The 15,889-nt window shown below is 41.2% G+C and overlaps 1 protein-coding gene across 1 annotated transcript; it reads right to left on the bottom strand.

The window, feature by feature from the left end:
• Positions 1–10,840: 10,840 nt before the first annotated feature.
• Positions 10,841–11,824, bottom strand: LOC145954372 (uncharacterized). The gene has a single exon (XM_083068451.1). It carries the CDS (start codon positions 11,822–11,824, stop codon positions 10,841–10,843), a length of 984 nt encoding a protein of 327 aa, XP_082924577.1.
• Between the last annotated feature and the right edge of the window lie 4,065 nt (positions 11,825–15,889).

Raw genomic sequence — 15,889 nt, 5'->3', positions numbered from 1 at the left:
ATAAAGATGAGAAATAAAAGAGAGGGAAAAAGATTGACTGAAATACCTCTTGAACGAGCTTTATTGGATCTTCAAATATGGAGAAGGTGCTTTGTGGCGACCTTTCACACTACAATATGCCTCGTAGATCCCAAGAAATACAATAAGAGGCAGAGAGAAGATAGAGATGCGACACAAATCTCAAGAAATACAAGAGAAGGGAGAGAGATAGAGAATTTTCGTGCTCAAAGTAGTCTTATTCGAAATTTCTCTGGCCGCCTTGAGAACTGTGCCCGAGGCTTCAATTTATAGGCATCAGATGTGGGCCGGAACGGCCCGTTCCGGATCAGAACGTTATGTTCAAATTACGCATCCTGGAACGGCCCGTTCTGGAAACGGAATGGCCCGTTCTGGTATTGGAACGGCCTGTTCCGGTATTGGAACGTCCCGTTCCGGTATTGGAACGACCCGTTCCGGTATTGGAACGACCCGTTCTGGTATTGGATTTTTAGGTGTTTTAGTCATGTTGGAACGACCCGTTCTGATATTGGAACGGCCCGTTCCGATTCTGGAACAGCCCGTTCTGGGCTACTAAAACAACCTTATTTGACCTTTAGGCCTTCTGATATCCTGTCTTGTTGTTTGCCTGCTTCGGGAGCTCCTTTCCTTCATGATGTAGGTCCATTTTCTTGTTTGTGTGCCCCCGGACGAAATTGGGTGCCTACAGCTGCCCCTCTTTACTTGTCCTTTGGAGTAGCTATGTGTTGCCTTTCCAAAGGCAAGTAAAGACGTAGACATTTCGTCTGGGTCTCCTCCTCATCTCCTTGGTGTTGGCGCTTCTACGTTCCTTCTTTTGGATAGGTGTACTTACTCATGTCCTTGCCTTTTAGAGCAGTTGAGTGTTGGTTGTATACTCTATTGGGTAGCAAGGATGACGAACTGTACACCTAATCTTCGATTTTCAAGTAGATGCTCCATTGTTTCTCTTGTGATAGTGCGTTCTTTTATTTGTAGCTTTGTTGAAGAGGGAGTATTTTCGCAGCTCAACTTCCCTCACGGCTTTGTCGTATACCAGATTGGGATGCGACAACGGTCTCTCCAGACCTTTCCCTCAGGGCTTTGTCGTATACCGGATTGGGATGCAAGTACAGTCTCTCCAGACCTTTCCCTCACGGCTTTGTCGTATACCAAATTAGGAGGTGAGTACAGTCTCTCCAGACCTTTCCCTCACGGCTTTGTCGTATACCGGATTGGGATGCGAGTATAGTCTCTCCAGACCTTTCCCTCACGGCTTTGTCGTATACCGAATTGGGATACGAGTACAGTCTCTCCAGACCTTTCCCTCACAGCTTTGTCGTATACCGGATTGGGATGCGAGTACAGTCTCTCCAGACCTTTCCCTCACGGCTTTGTCGTATACCGGATTGGGATGCGAGTACAGTCTCTCCAGACCTTTCCCTCACGGCTTTGTCGTGTATCGAATTGGGATGCGAGTACAGTCTCTCCAGACCTTTCCCTCACGGCTTTATCGTATACCGGATTGGGATGCAAGTACAGTCTCTCCAGACCTTTGTTGTATTTTGAGGAAACTGTCGGTGCCCTCATTGGTTTGCTTGAATTGTGGTAGATATTGCCCCAAGGATGTTGGGCAAGAGGTGTGTTGTGATGCCTCTAATTTAGGCTGCTTTTGTCTTTCGTTTAGATGCTGTCAATTGGAATTTGTGCTTGGCTTTTCTTGTTGGGATGCAGAAATGTTGAATGCTTTATTTATGCAAGATTTATTTATTTATTTTTGAATAATCCCCCATGGATAAAGAAAACTTTCTAAGTGTGTGAAATGTTTTTGGATGCATGCAATGCATGTTGATTTTAGTTTTTTTTTTTTTAGAAGGTGGCTTCCCCTCTCTCCTTTTCACGAATAAATTACTTTGCTTGATGCACAACATTTAGTTGTATTGGCCGTTTGATGTGTTGAACCGTCTTGGGGCTCTCTTTTTCTCTTTTTGTTTAGACACCCTAACTTTTGCCTAGGATGTATCCTAGCGGGTTATTTTTGCTCTTTTTTTTTCACCCTAATTTTTTCCTAGGATGCCCTTTGCGGGTTTTCATCCCAGCGGGTTATTTTCATTTTTTCGGACATGTTCAAATTTTGACAACCATAAACAATATATGTCATTAGGATGGGACAAGACAGAAAGGAAAAAAGGATGATTTAGAATGAATATGTGGTTGAGGTAAGTCAGTGTTTAAGTTTTTAAACAAACATTTCTTTAGATAATTATTATAAGCATTCTTCTAATTGTCTTGGACTACATATCTGAGTCTGGGGCAGAGTCTTCAAAAAGTTTTGGCCTTTTGCAGTAGTATTCAAGCCGCCTTTTGGTTTTTAACTTGGAAAATCGTCACTTGCTATTTTTAATCTTTTTAGATCCCTAATTTTTGCCTAGGACATATCCTAGCGGGAACTTTTGATCTTTGTTTTTTTTTTTTTTTTGCTTAGGACGCCCTTTGCGGTTTTTCATCCTAGTGGTATTTTGCAATTGACTTCTTCGCTTTGACACAACCTCCTGCCGTCTGCATTTGGGAGGACTAGTGTCTTTGGTGATTAACACTGCCCCCGTCCGTACACCAAGGAGAAAGATGTTGCCCTGGCCTACAGGTGTTGAGAGTTCTTCCATGGACCGAGATTTGTGCTTCCTCTGTCAACCAAATTGAGTCGATGTTTTTGTAAGACTCTTCTTGTGCAATAAGAATCTTATGATTTTGCATTTTATCATTTTCTTATCCTTTTATACTTTGAGGAAGTGATCTCCATAGACTCAGATGATGCGTCGTAGATGTTCAAAGCTTTGATTAATTTTATTATCTTTAGTCATGTCTATTTTTTTTTTTGGTATTTGGGCACTATGATTATTTTAGATTTTAGTGATAAAAGGGAAAAGGGAATGAAACAGAGATTTGTAGGAATGACATATCTTATTGATAAATGTAAAAACTTATACAAGCCCTTATTTTGAACTCGTGACCATGGGCGAAGGTCATGAGTTTTGAGCATGAATTTAAATTTATTTATTTATTTATTATTTTTTTTTTTGAAAAAAAGAGTTTCCCCTACTCTAGTAATCTCTTAATCTTATACTCCAAGGTCATTCCTCGTCATGCTTGTGCAGTGGGTGCTTGTCGATGTTAGGTGTGTTGGTGTCAAATTTCAACCACCCAGCGTCTATAAGTCCTTGCACGCATAATTGCAGGGCCTTGCATCGCTCCACGGAGTGCCCCGGAGAGTTAGAGTGATAGTCGCACCTTTCCTCAGGTTTGTACCATGGCGGGTAAGGGGTTCCATCTTCTTCGTTGGAGGAAGTCGGACTATCATTGAAGCCTCTAGGAGTTGGGGTAGTAGCTCTGTGTATGTGATGGGGATTTTGTCTACTACCTTGTCGTCTCTAGGCTTTGCCTGTGGTGTGACTTGACTTTTTGGAGTAAAGATGACGGCGTGGACCCCTTCTTCCCTCTTCTTTTCATAGATCTTCCTAGGGTCATAACTCGTCGGAGCCTTCCCTATGTTCCCGCCTTTTAAGCCTTGCTCAACCCTTTCACCTATAGTGACTATGTCGGTAAAAAGGGTCGAGGTGTTCCCTATCATCTTGTCATACTAGGGTCCACTTAAAGAGTTGATGAAAATTGTCACCATCTCCTTGTCAGATAATGAAGGCTCTATTTGCGCAGCCAATTCTCTCCATCTCTGTGCATAGGTTTTGAAGGACTCATCGCCCTTCTTGCTCAAGCTTTGTAAATTAGACCTATCAGGAATTAGGTCGATGTTATACTTGTATCGACGAAGAAAAGCATAGGCTAACTGTTTCCATGTTTGGATCCTCCCTCCATCCAGCTGCATGTACCAGTTGAGAGCGACATCTAAAAGGCTTTCCTGAAAACAATGTATCAGAAGCTTTTCATTGTCCACGTAGGCTGCCATCTTCCTACAGTACATTGTTAGATGTCCTTTTGGACAACTGGCTCTAGTGTACTTTTGGAAGTCAGGGATTTTGAAATTGGCGGGGAATTGGATGTCTTGCACCAAGCACATATCTGTAGCCTCTTGAACATCAAAACTGTGGCCTTCCACAACTCTCAGTCTTTCTTCCAAGGCATTCAGATGATCTTTGGAAGCGTTACCAACATTGTTAGTACTATTATCGTGCTGCAATTTGTTCATGGCCTCAAGCATTCTAGCCATTTATTCCTTGAGCTGTCCGAGCTCCTCATTGAGGGCACGATTTTTTTCCTCTAGGTCTTCCATAGCTTTTATCTTTCGAGCTCGTGTGAGTACGGAATGTTGAAAAGCCACCTTTAAGGGATAAGATAATTTCCTATTAAGCTTAGTTAAATGATAATCCATGAAGGAGGTCTCTCAACAAAGACTTGGTAGCCACTCCTTTGAACATGAGATCAAAGTGTCCCTTTTCGTAATTTTTTACGATGTAACAAAGGACACACTAATTGGAGTTCATCAGTCTTTGTGAGAAATCTCCTTGTGATCATAGGAATGTATGTAGTATGCATGTCCCTCCTCTTTACTCTCTCTTTTATATATTTTTTATTATTTTTTTTTATTTTGGAAAATGCATGATGCCCCCCCTCCTTTTTTTTTTTTAAAAAAAAGGGATGTATGATTCTCACAAATTTTATTTTCACACTAGGTTTTCTCTCACATGATAATGCATTTTCATTTTTTTATTTTTGTGTTTTTCTTTACCTTAGGGGAACTATAAAAATAAATGAATGGTTTGAATAAACAAAATGCAACAAACATGTGTTCATACAATCCACAAGCAGTCGCGTATAAATCCATGGTCTGTGATCCCTGTTAAGAAAAGTGCATTGTATAGGGCAGTTCTAATTATCCTCACTTTGGACTTAAGGTCCCCAACGTGCCCCCATTATAGGAACCCAGTATCTCTGTCACCATCACCTGGCAAACTCTAAGGTTTGTCGCAGTATTTCAAGCTAGAGTAATCGGTTATCACCTTGAATGTGATTTCCGACAAGGCTCGCAGGCTCCAAGGCCAAACTTGGGCCGGTCGTACGTCAACCACTCCCTATGTTTAATACCCTCATGCCCCCGGGTGTAGGGGGAACTATTGTGTGCAAAGGTTTGTGTACAATTTTATTCAAACAAGTGCATAATTTAAACAGACAAATAAATATTAAAGCTAAATAAAACAAACAAAGTAAAGGGGAAAAATATTTAAACTATTATTCTTATTTTATTAACTTCATCATTTATTTGGGCTTGACTCTCTTATAACGTCCCCAGCAAAGTCGCCATCTGTCACAACCCGAAAATTTCCGATCTCGCGACGTATGGTTTAGACATCCTTTTAAAAGTCTCATTAATTAAAGAATGCCCGGATACCAGACTAATCCTTAATTAATGGTTTTGAAAATAGGTTTATGGAGTCGCCACCAATATTTTACTCAAAACATTGGAAAAAAGAAAAGATTTTTAAAGGTCCAATAATGGCCTTGATAACCAGAATTGAGTTCGGGGGTCGGTTACGTGTAGGGAAGGTATTAGGCACCCCAACAATGCCCTTAATCGGTACCCTATGATGAAGTTAACATAATAAGAATTAATAAATTAAATATTGAATCCCCTTTATTAATATTTATTTACATATTTAAAATATAAATTGAGCGGTTAACCCTAAAATATCTACATTATGAAGTTTGTTATAACAAAAAAAGAGATAAAGATGAGAAATAAAAGAGAGAGAAAAAGATTGACTGAAATACCTCTTGAACGAGCTTTATTGGATCTTCAAATATGGAGAAGGTGCTTTGTGGCGACCTTTCACACTACAATATGCCTCGCAGATCTCAAGAAATACAATAAGAGGGAGAGAGAAGATAGAGATGCAACACAAATCTCAAGAAATACAAGAGAAGGGAAAGAAATAGAGAATTTTCGTGCTCAAAGGAGTCTTATTTGAAATTTCTCTGGCTTCGTTGAGAACTGTGCCCGAGGCTTCAATTTATAGGCATCAGATGTGGGCCGGAATGGCCCGTTCTGGATTCGAAACGGCCCGTTCTAGATCCAAACGTTATGTTCAAATTAAGCATCCTGGAACGGCCCGTTCTGAAAATGGAACGGCCCGTTCTGGTATTGGAACGGCCCGTTTCGGTATTGGAACGTCCCGTTCTGGTATTGGAATGGCCCGTTCCGGTATTGGAACGACCCGTTCCGGTATTGGATTTTTAGGTGTTTTAATCACGTTGGAACGGCCCGTTCTGATATTGGAACGGCCCGTTCCGAGGTTTGGAACGGCCCGTTCCGATTCTGGAACAGCCCGTTCCGGGCTACTAAAACAACCTTATTTGACCTTTAGGCCTTCTGATATCCTGTCTTGTTGTTTGCCTGCTTCGGGAGCTCCTTTCCTTCATGATGTAGGTCCATTTTCTTGTTTGTGTGCCCCCGGACGAAATTGGGTGCCTACAGCTGCCCCTCTTTAATTGTCCTTTGGAGTAGCTATGTGTTGCTTTTCCAAAGGCAAGTAATGACGTAGACATTTCGTCCGGGCCTCCACCTCGTCTCCTTGGTGTTGGCGCTTCTACGTTCCTTCTTTTGGATAGGTGTACTTGCTCATGTCCTTGCCTTTTAGAGCAGTTGAGTGTTGGTTGTATACTCTATTGGGTAGCAAGGATGACGAACTGTACACCTAATCTTCAATTTTCAAGTAGATGCTCCATTGTTTCTCTTGTGATAGTGCGTTCTTTTATTTGTAGCTTTGTTGAAGAGGGAGTATTTTCGCAGCTCAGCTTCCCTCACGGCTTTGTCGTATACCAGATTGGGATGCGACTATGGTCTCTCCAGACTTTTCCCTCACGACTTTGTCGTATACCGGATTGGGATGCAAGTACAGTCTCTCCATACCTTTCCCTCACAGCTTTGTCGTATACCGGATTGGGATGCGAGTACAGTCTCTCCAGACCTTTCCTTCACGGCTTTGTCGTATACCAAATTAGGAGGTGAGTACAGTCTCTCCAGACCTTTCCCTCACGGCTTTGTCGTATACCAGATTAGGATGCGAGTACAATCTCTCCAGACCTTTCCCTCACGGCTTTGTCGTATACCGAATTGGGATGCGAGTACAGTCTCTCCAGACCTTTCCCTCACGGCTTTGTCGTATACCGGATTGGGATGCGAGTACAGTCTCTCCAGACCTTTCCCTCACGGCTTTGTCGTTACCGAATTGGGATGCGAGTACAGTCTCTCCAGACCTTTCCCTCACGGCTTAGTCGTATACCAGAATGGGATGCGAGTACAGTCTCTCCAGACCTTTGTTGTATTTTGAGGAAACTGTCGGTGCCCTCATTGGTTTGCTTGAATTGTGGTAGATATTGCCCCAAGGATGTTTGGCAAGAGGTGTGTTGTGATGCCTCTAATTTAGGCTGCTTTTGTCTTTCGTTCAGATGCTGTCAATTGGAATTTGTGCTTCGCTTTTCTTGTTGGGATGCAGAAATGTTGAATGCTTTATTTATGCAAGATTTATTTATTTATTTTTGAATAATCCCCCATGGATAAAGAAAACTTTCTAAGTGTGTGAAATGTTTTTGGATGCATGCAATGCATGTTGATTTTAGTTTTTTTTTAGAAGGTGGCTTCCCCTCTCTCCTTCTCACGAATAAATTACTTTGCTTGATGCACAACATTTAGTTGTATTGGCCGTTTGATGTGTTGAACCGTCTTGGGGCTCTCTTTTTCTCTTTTTGTTTAGACACCCTAACTTTTGCCTAGGATGTATCCTAGCGAGTTATTTTTGCTCTTTTTTTTTTCCACCCTAATTTTTGCCTAGGATGCCCTTTGCGAGTTTTCATCCCAGCGGGTAATTTTCATTTTTTTGGACATGTTCAAATTTTGACAACCATCAACAATATATGTCATTAGGATGGGATAAGACAGAAAGGAAAAAAGGATGATTTAGAATGAATATGTGGTTTAGGTAAGTCAGTGTTTAAGTTTTTAAACAAACATTTCTTTAGATAATTATTATAAGCATTCTTCTAATTGTCTTGGACTACATATCTGAGTCTGGGGAAGAGTCTTCAAAAAGATTTGGCCTTTTGCAGGAGTATTCAAGTCGCCTTTTGGTTTTCAACTTGGAAAATCGTCACTTGCTATTTTTAATCTTTTTAGATCCCTAATTTTTTGCCTAGGACATATCCTAGCGGGAACTTTTGATCTTTTTTTTTTTTTTTTTTTTTGCCTAGGACGCCCTTTGCGGTTTTTCATCCTAGTGGTATTTTGCAAGTGACTTCTTCGCTTTGACACAACCTCCTGCCGTCTGCATTTGGGAGGACTAGTGCCTTTGGTGATTAACACTGCTCCCATCCGTACTCCAAGGAGAAAGATGTTGCCCTGGCCTACAGGTGTTGAGAGTTCTTCCATGGACCGAGATTTGTGCTTCCTCTATCAACCAAATTGAGTCGATGTTTTTGTAAGACTCTTATTGTGCATTAAGAATCTTATGATTTTGCATTTTATCATTTTCTTATCCTTTTATACTTCGAGGAAGTGATCTCCTCCTGTTGCTCTTGTTCCTCCTTGCTTTGTGCTCAATCTGAGGATTGCTCAGCAACTGCTCAGAGGAATTGGTCAATCTAGTTCACAGTTCCTTGCATACAAGAGAAAGCAGAGGACTAGAGCGCACAGGTTAGCTTCAACAATTCATTACCAACACACAAACAAAAATAACAATAAAAACAAAGAATAAGTCACAAATAGCTACAAATACTAAATCGCCATTCTAATCCCCGGCAACGGCGCCAAAAACTTGTTGAGATTTCCGTTGAAACACTTTTGTTAATATTTGTAAATTCGTTTAATTCTATCAACGGTCTCAAACACGGCAAGTATACCGGCCGTTCAAGTAGTAAAAATATCGTATCCACAGGGATTAGAAGGTAATATAAGCATTTATTGACTATTCGTGACTAAAGAATAATTCCAATTTCATAGTTTGTGCAGTGAATTCAAAGTTGTGACTATTGGAATGAAAGCTGTAAATAAATATTGTTTTGTGAGTGGAAAAGGTAAGGAATGGTATTGTGGTATTGTGAGGTTGTGGGGGTCAGATTTCACCAAACGTAACACTAATGTATCCTTAATCTCTTGTTAAATTCATTGCTTAGTCAACCCATAAGTTTACTCAAACCTAATCCCTTAGAGAAAGAGCCTAGGTGCGGATATTGAATATCAATCCCTTGAGTACCCAATATCTACACCTGCATTACGGGCTAGGGTTTAAGACTACTAATGGGTCAAGCTCTATCCCTAGATACAATCACCACTAGGCATATGTTTCAGAACTAGTTTCAAAGGTTATTTTCCAATACCCATGGAACCTTAAATCATGCAAAGGGTGATCAATCCAAAGCAAGCATTAAGAATAGAAACAAACACAACAAAGAATAAAACAACATGTATATATATCATTAAAATCGTAAAGATTACAATAGAGTACGTTGGTTACATCTAACCCCACAAAATGGGTGAAACCACTCAACAAAGAGGGCAAATACAAAATAGAGATGGAAGGAGGATGAAGAACCGAAGGAAAGATCCGCACACGGACGATCCCAAGCCCTGGGAATCCCTTCCGCAGCTCCTGGAGGCGCCCAATGTGAGAATGGAGAGAAAGATCCCCGAAAATGGCTTCAAATACGAGCCTAGGAGATCAGATTAGGGTTCTGCGCCCGGTGCACAATTCTTCGCGCCCGGCGCAAGTTCTTCCAGAGAAGTCAAGCACTCTCTGTCTCAACACAAGCCCGGCGCAATTCCTTTTGCGCCCGGCTTAATTCCTTTTGCGCCCGGCTTAATTCCTTTTGCGCCCGGCGCAATATAACTGGCAGAGATGAAATACTCTGTTTTTGTCACGCCCAGCGCAGGTTATATTGAGCCCGGCGCAGAACCTCTTCTCTGCTCCTTAGCTTCTTAGGTTTCCAATCCTAAGAGTCTTCAATCCTCAAGTCACTAGCTCAATACCTGCACAAAAAATGAGGTGTATTAAGGTATTGTTAGCTGAATTTGGGTTAGTTATATTTGCACACAAAATGAACCAAAAAGAGAACAATTATATTGCAATGGTTCAAAGGATGAGTGGAATTTGTTCAATAAGTCTCATCCAAAAAGAGGTAAAATTGAGACTTAACAACGCCCTTTGCGGTTTTTCATCCTAGTGGTATTTTGCAAGTGACTTCTTCGCTTTGACACAACCTCCTGCCGTCTGCATTTGGGAGGACTAGTGCCTTTGGTGATTAACATTGCTCCCATCCGTACTCCAAGGAGAAAGATGTTGCCCTGGCCTACAGGTGTTGAGAGTTCTTCCATGGACCGAGATTTGTGCTTCCTCTGTCAACCAAATTGAGTCGATGTTTTTGTAAGACTCTTATTGTGCAATAAGAATCTTATGATTTTGCATTTTATCATTTTCTTATCCTTTTATACTTCGAGGAAGTGATCTCCATAGACTCAGATGATACGTCGTAGATGTTCAAAGCTTTGATTAATTTTATTATCTTTAGTCATGTCTGTTTTTTTTTTTTTTGGTATTTGGGCACTATGATTGTTTTAGATTTTAGTGATAAAAGGGAAAAGGGAATGAAATAGAGATTTGTAGGAATGACATATCTTATTGATAAATGTAAAAACTTATACAAGCCCTTATTTTGAACTCGTGACCATGGGCGAAGGTCATGAGTTTTGAGCATGAATTTAAATTTATTTATTTATTTATTATTATTTTTTTTTGAAAAAAAGAGAGTCCCCACTCTAGTAATCTCTTAATCTTATACTCCAAGGTCATTCCTCGTCATGCTTGTGCAGTGGGTGCTTGTCGATGTTAGGTGTGTTGGTGTCAAATTTCAAGCACCCAGCGTCTATAAGTCCTTGCACGCGGAATTGCAGGGCCTTGCATCGCTCCACGGAGTGCCCCGGAGAGTTAAAGTGATAGTCACACCTTTCCTCAGGTTTGTACCATGGCGGGTAAGGGGGGTCCATCTTCTTCGTTGGAGGAAGTTGGACTATCATTGAAGCCTCTAGAAGTTGGGGTAGTAGCTCTATGTATGTTACGGGGATTTTGTCTACTACCTTGTCGTCTCTAGGCTTTGCCTGTGGTGTGACTTGACTTTTTGGAGTAAAGATGACGACGTGGACCCTTTCTTCCCTCTTCTTTTCATAGATCTTCCTAGGGTCATAACTCGTCGGAGCCTTCCCTATGTTCCCGCTTTTTAAGCCTTGCTCAACCCTTTCACCTATAGTGACTATGTCGGCAAAAAGGGTCGACGTGTTCCCTATCATCTTGTCATAATAGGGTTCACTTAAAGAGTTGATGAACATTGTCACCATCTCCTTGTCAGATAATGAAGGCTCTATTTGCGCAGCCAATTCTCTCCATCTCTGTGCATAGGTTTTGAAGGACTCATCGCCCTTCTTGCTCAAGCTTTGTAAATCAGACCTATCAGGAATTAGGTCGATGTTATACTTGAATCGACGAAGAAAAGCATCGGCTAACTGTTTCCATGTTTGGATCCTCCCTCCATCCAGCTGCATGTAGCAGTTGAGAGCGACATTTGAAAGGCTTTCCTGAAAACAATGTATCAGGAGCTTTTCATTGTCCACGTAGGCTGCCATCTTCCTACAGTACATTGTTAGATGTCCTTTTGGACAACTGGCTCTAGTGTACTTTTGGAAGTCAGGGATTTTGAACTTGGCGGGGAATTGGATGTCTTGCACCAAGCACATATCTACAGCCTCTTGAACATCAAAACTGTGGTTTGTCACCATCACCTGGCAAACTCTAAGGTCTGTCGCAGTATTTCAGGCTAGAGTAACCGATTATCACCTTGAATGTGATTTCCGACAAGGCTCGCAGGCTCCAAGGCCAAACTTGGGCCGGTCGTACGTCAACCACTCCCTATGTTTAATACCCTCATGCCCCCGTGTGTAGGGGAAACTATTGTGTGCAATGGTTTGTGTACAATTTTATTCAAACAAGTGCATAATTTAAACAGACAAACAAATATTAAAGCTAAATAAAACAAACAAAGTAAAGGGGAAAAATATTTAAACTATTATTCTTATTTTATTAACTTCATCATTTATTTGGGCTTGACCCTCTTATAAAGTCCCCAGCGGAGTCGCCATCTGTCACAACCCGAAAATTTCCGATCTCGCGACGTATGGTTTAGACATCCTATTAAAAGTCTCATTAATTAAGGAATGCCCGGATACCAGACTAATCCTTAATTAATGGTTTTGAAAATAGGTTCATGGAGTCGCCACCAATATTTTACTCAAAACATTGAAAAAAAGAAAAGATTTTTAAAGGTCCAATAATGGCCTTGATAACCAGAATTGAGTTCGGGGGTCGGTTACGTGTAAGAAGGTATTAGGCCCCCCTACAATGCCCTTAATCGGTACCCTATGATGAAGTTAACATAATAAGAATTAAGAAATTAAATATTGAATCCCCTTTATTAATATTTATTTACATATTTAAAATATAAATTGAGCGATTAACCCTAAAATATCTACATTATGAAGTTTGTTATAACAAAAAAAGAGATAAAGATGAGAAATAAAAGAGAGAGAAAAAGATTGACCGAAATACCTCTTGAACGAGCTTTATTGGATCTTCAAATATGGAGAAGGTGCTTTGTGGCGACCTTTCACACTACAATATGCCTCACAGATCTCAAGAAATACAATAAGAGCGAGAGAGAAGATAGAGATGCGACACAAATCTCAAGAAATACAAGAGAAGGGAGAGAGATAGAGAATTTTCGTGCTCGAAGGAGTCTTATTCGAAATATCTCTGGCCGCCTTGAGAACTGTGCCCGAGGCTTCAATTTGTAGGCATCAGATGTGGGCCGGAACAGCCCGTTCTAGATTCAAAACGGCCCGTTCCAGATCCGAACGTTATGTTCAAGTTACGCATCCTGGAACGGCCCGTTCTGGTATTGGAATGGCCCGTTCCGGTATTGGAACGTCCCGTTCCGGTATTGGAATGGCCCATTCCGGTATTGGATTTTTAGGTGTTTTAATCACGTTGGATCGACCCGTTCTGATATTGGAACGGACCGTTCCGAGGTTTGGAACGGCCCGTTCTGATTCTGGAACAGCCTGTTCCGGGCTACTAAAACAACCTTATTTGACCTTTAGGCCTTCTGATATCCTGTCTTGTTGTTTGCCTGCTTCGGGAGCTCCTTTCCTTCATGATGTAGGTCCATTTTCTTGTTTGCGTGCCCCCGGACGAAATTGGGTGTCTACAGCTGCCCCTCTTTACTTGTCCTTTGGAGTAGCTATGTGTTGCTTTTCCAAAGGCAAGTAAAGACGTAGACATTTCGTCCAGGTCTCCTCCTCGTCGCCTTGGTGTTGGCGCTTCTACGTTCCTTCTTTTGGATAGGTGTACTTGCTCATGTCCTTGTCTTTTAGAGCAGTTGAGTGTTGGTTGTATACTCTATTGGGTAGCAAGGATGACGAACTGTACATCTAATCTTCGATTTTCAAGTAGATGATCCATTGTTTCTCTTGTGATAGTGCGTTCTTTTATTTGTAGCTTTGTTGAAGAGGGAGTATTTTTGCAGCTCAGCTTCCCTGAAGGCTTTGTCGTATACTGGATTGGGATGCGACTACGGTCTCTCCAGACCTTTCCCTCACGGCTTTGTCGTATACCGGATTGGGATGCAAGTATAGTCTCTCCAGACCTTTCCCTCATGGCTTTGTCGTATACCGGATTGGGATGCGAGTACAGTCTCTCCAGACCTTTCCTTCACGGCTTTGTCGTATACCGAATTAGGAGGTGAGTACAGTCTCTCCAGACCTTTCCCTCACGGCTTTGTCGCATACCGGATTGGGATGCGAGTACAGTCTCTCCAGAGCTTTCCCTCACGGCTTTGTCATATACCGAATTGGGATGCGAGTACAGTCTCTCCACACCTTTCCCTCACGGCTTTGTCGTATACCGGATTGGGATGCGAGTACAGTCTCTCCAGACCTTTCCCTCACGGCTTTGTCGTGTACCGGATTGGGATGCGAGTACAGTCTCTCCAGACCTTTCCCTCACAGCTTTGTCGTGTACCGAATTAGGATGCGAGTACAGTCTCTCCAGACCTTTCCCTCACGGCTTTGTCGTATACCAGATTGGGATGCGAGTACAGTCTCTCCAGACCTTTGTTGTATTTTGAGGAAACTGTTGGTGCCCTCATTGGTTTGCTTGAATTGTGGTAGATATTGCCCCAATGATGTTGGGCAAGAGGTGTGTTGTGATGCCTCTAATTTAGGCTGCTTTTCTCTTTCGTTCAGATGCTGTCAATTGGAATTTGTGCTTGGCTTTTCTTGCTGGGATGCAGAAATGTTGAATGCTTTATTTATGCAAGATTTATTTATTTATTTTTGAATAATCCCCCATGGATAAAGAAAGCTTTCTAAGTATGTGAAATGTTTTTGGATGCATGCAATGCATGTTGATTTTAGTTTGTTTTTTTAGAAGGTGGCTTCCCCTCTCTCCTTCTCACGAATAAATTACTTTGCTTGATGCACAACATTTAGTTGTATTGGCCGTTTGATGTGTTGAACCGTCTTGGGGCTCTCTTTTTCTCTTTTTGTTTAGACACCCTAACTTTTGCCTAGGATGTATCCTAGCAGGTTATTTTTGCTCTTTTTTTTTCACCCTAATTTTTGCCTAGGATGCCCTTTGCAGGTTTTCATCCAAGCGGGTTATTTTCATTTTTTTGGACATGTTCAAATTTTGACAACCATCAACAATATATGTCATTAGGATGGGACAAGACAGAAAGGAAAAAAAAGATGATTTAGAATGAATATGTGGTTTAGGTAAGTCAGTGTTTAAGTTTTTAAACAAACATTTCTTTAGATAATTATTATAAGCATTCTTCTAATTGTCTTGGACTACATATCTGAGTCTGGGGCAGAGTCTTCAAAAAGTTTTGGCATTTTGCAGGAGTATTCAAGCCGCCTTTTGGTTTTCAACTTGGAAAATCGTCACTTGTTATTTTTAATCTTTTTAGATCCCTAATTTTTGCCTAGGACATATCCTAGCGGGAACTTTTGATCTTTTTTTTGTCTAAGACGCCCTTTGCGGTTTTTCATCCTAGTGGTATTTTGCAAGTGACTTCTTCGCTTTGACACAACCTCCTGCCGTCTGCATTTAGGAGGACTAGTGTCTTTGGTGATTAACACTGCCCCCTTCCGTACACCAAGGAGAAAGATGTTGCCCTGGCCTACAGGTGTTGAGAGTTCTTCCATGGACCGAGATTTGTGCTTCCTCTGTCAACCAAATTGAGTCGATGTTTTTGTAAGACTCTTCTTGTGCAATAAGAATCTTATGATTTGCATTTTATCATTTTCTTATCCTTTTATACTTCGAGGAAGTGATCTCCATAGACTCAGATGATGCGTCGTAGATGTTCAAAGCCTTGCTTAATTTTATTATCTTTAGTCATGTCTGTTTTTTTTTTTTTTTGGTATTTGGGCACTATGATTGTTTTAGATTTTAGTGATAAAAGGGAAAAGGGAATGAAACAGAGATTTGTAGGAATGACATATCTTATTGATAAATGTAAAAACTTATACAAGCCCTTATTTTGAACTCGTGACCATGGGCGAAGGTCATGAGTTTTGAGCATGAATTTAAATTTATTTATTTATTTATTATTTTTTTTTTTGAAAAAAAGAGAGTCCCCTACTCTAGTAATCTCTTAATCTTATACTCCAAGGTCATTCCACGTCATGCTTGTGCAGTGGGTGCTTGTCGATGTTAGATGTGTTGGTGTCAAATTTCAACCACCCAGCGTCTATAAGTCCTTGCACGCAGAATTGCAGGGCCTT

The sequence above is a fragment of the Cajanus cajan genome, chromosome 1, assembly GCF_000230855.2.
Source record: "Cajanus cajan strain Asha chromosome 1, NIPB_CcT2T_4, whole genome shotgun sequence".
Classification (NCBI taxonomy): Eukaryota; Viridiplantae; Streptophyta; class Magnoliopsida; order Fabales; family Fabaceae; genus Cajanus; species Cajanus cajan.
The sequence above is the reverse complement of the archived record's forward strand: the minus strand, read 5'-3'. Positions and strand labels throughout refer to the sequence as shown.

Excerpts from the sequence above, each read along its gene's own strand:
- LOC145954372 (XM_083068451.1), bottom strand. The coding sequence starts at position 11,824 with ATGGTGACAAACCACAGTTTTGATGTTCAAGAGGCTGTAGATATGTGC.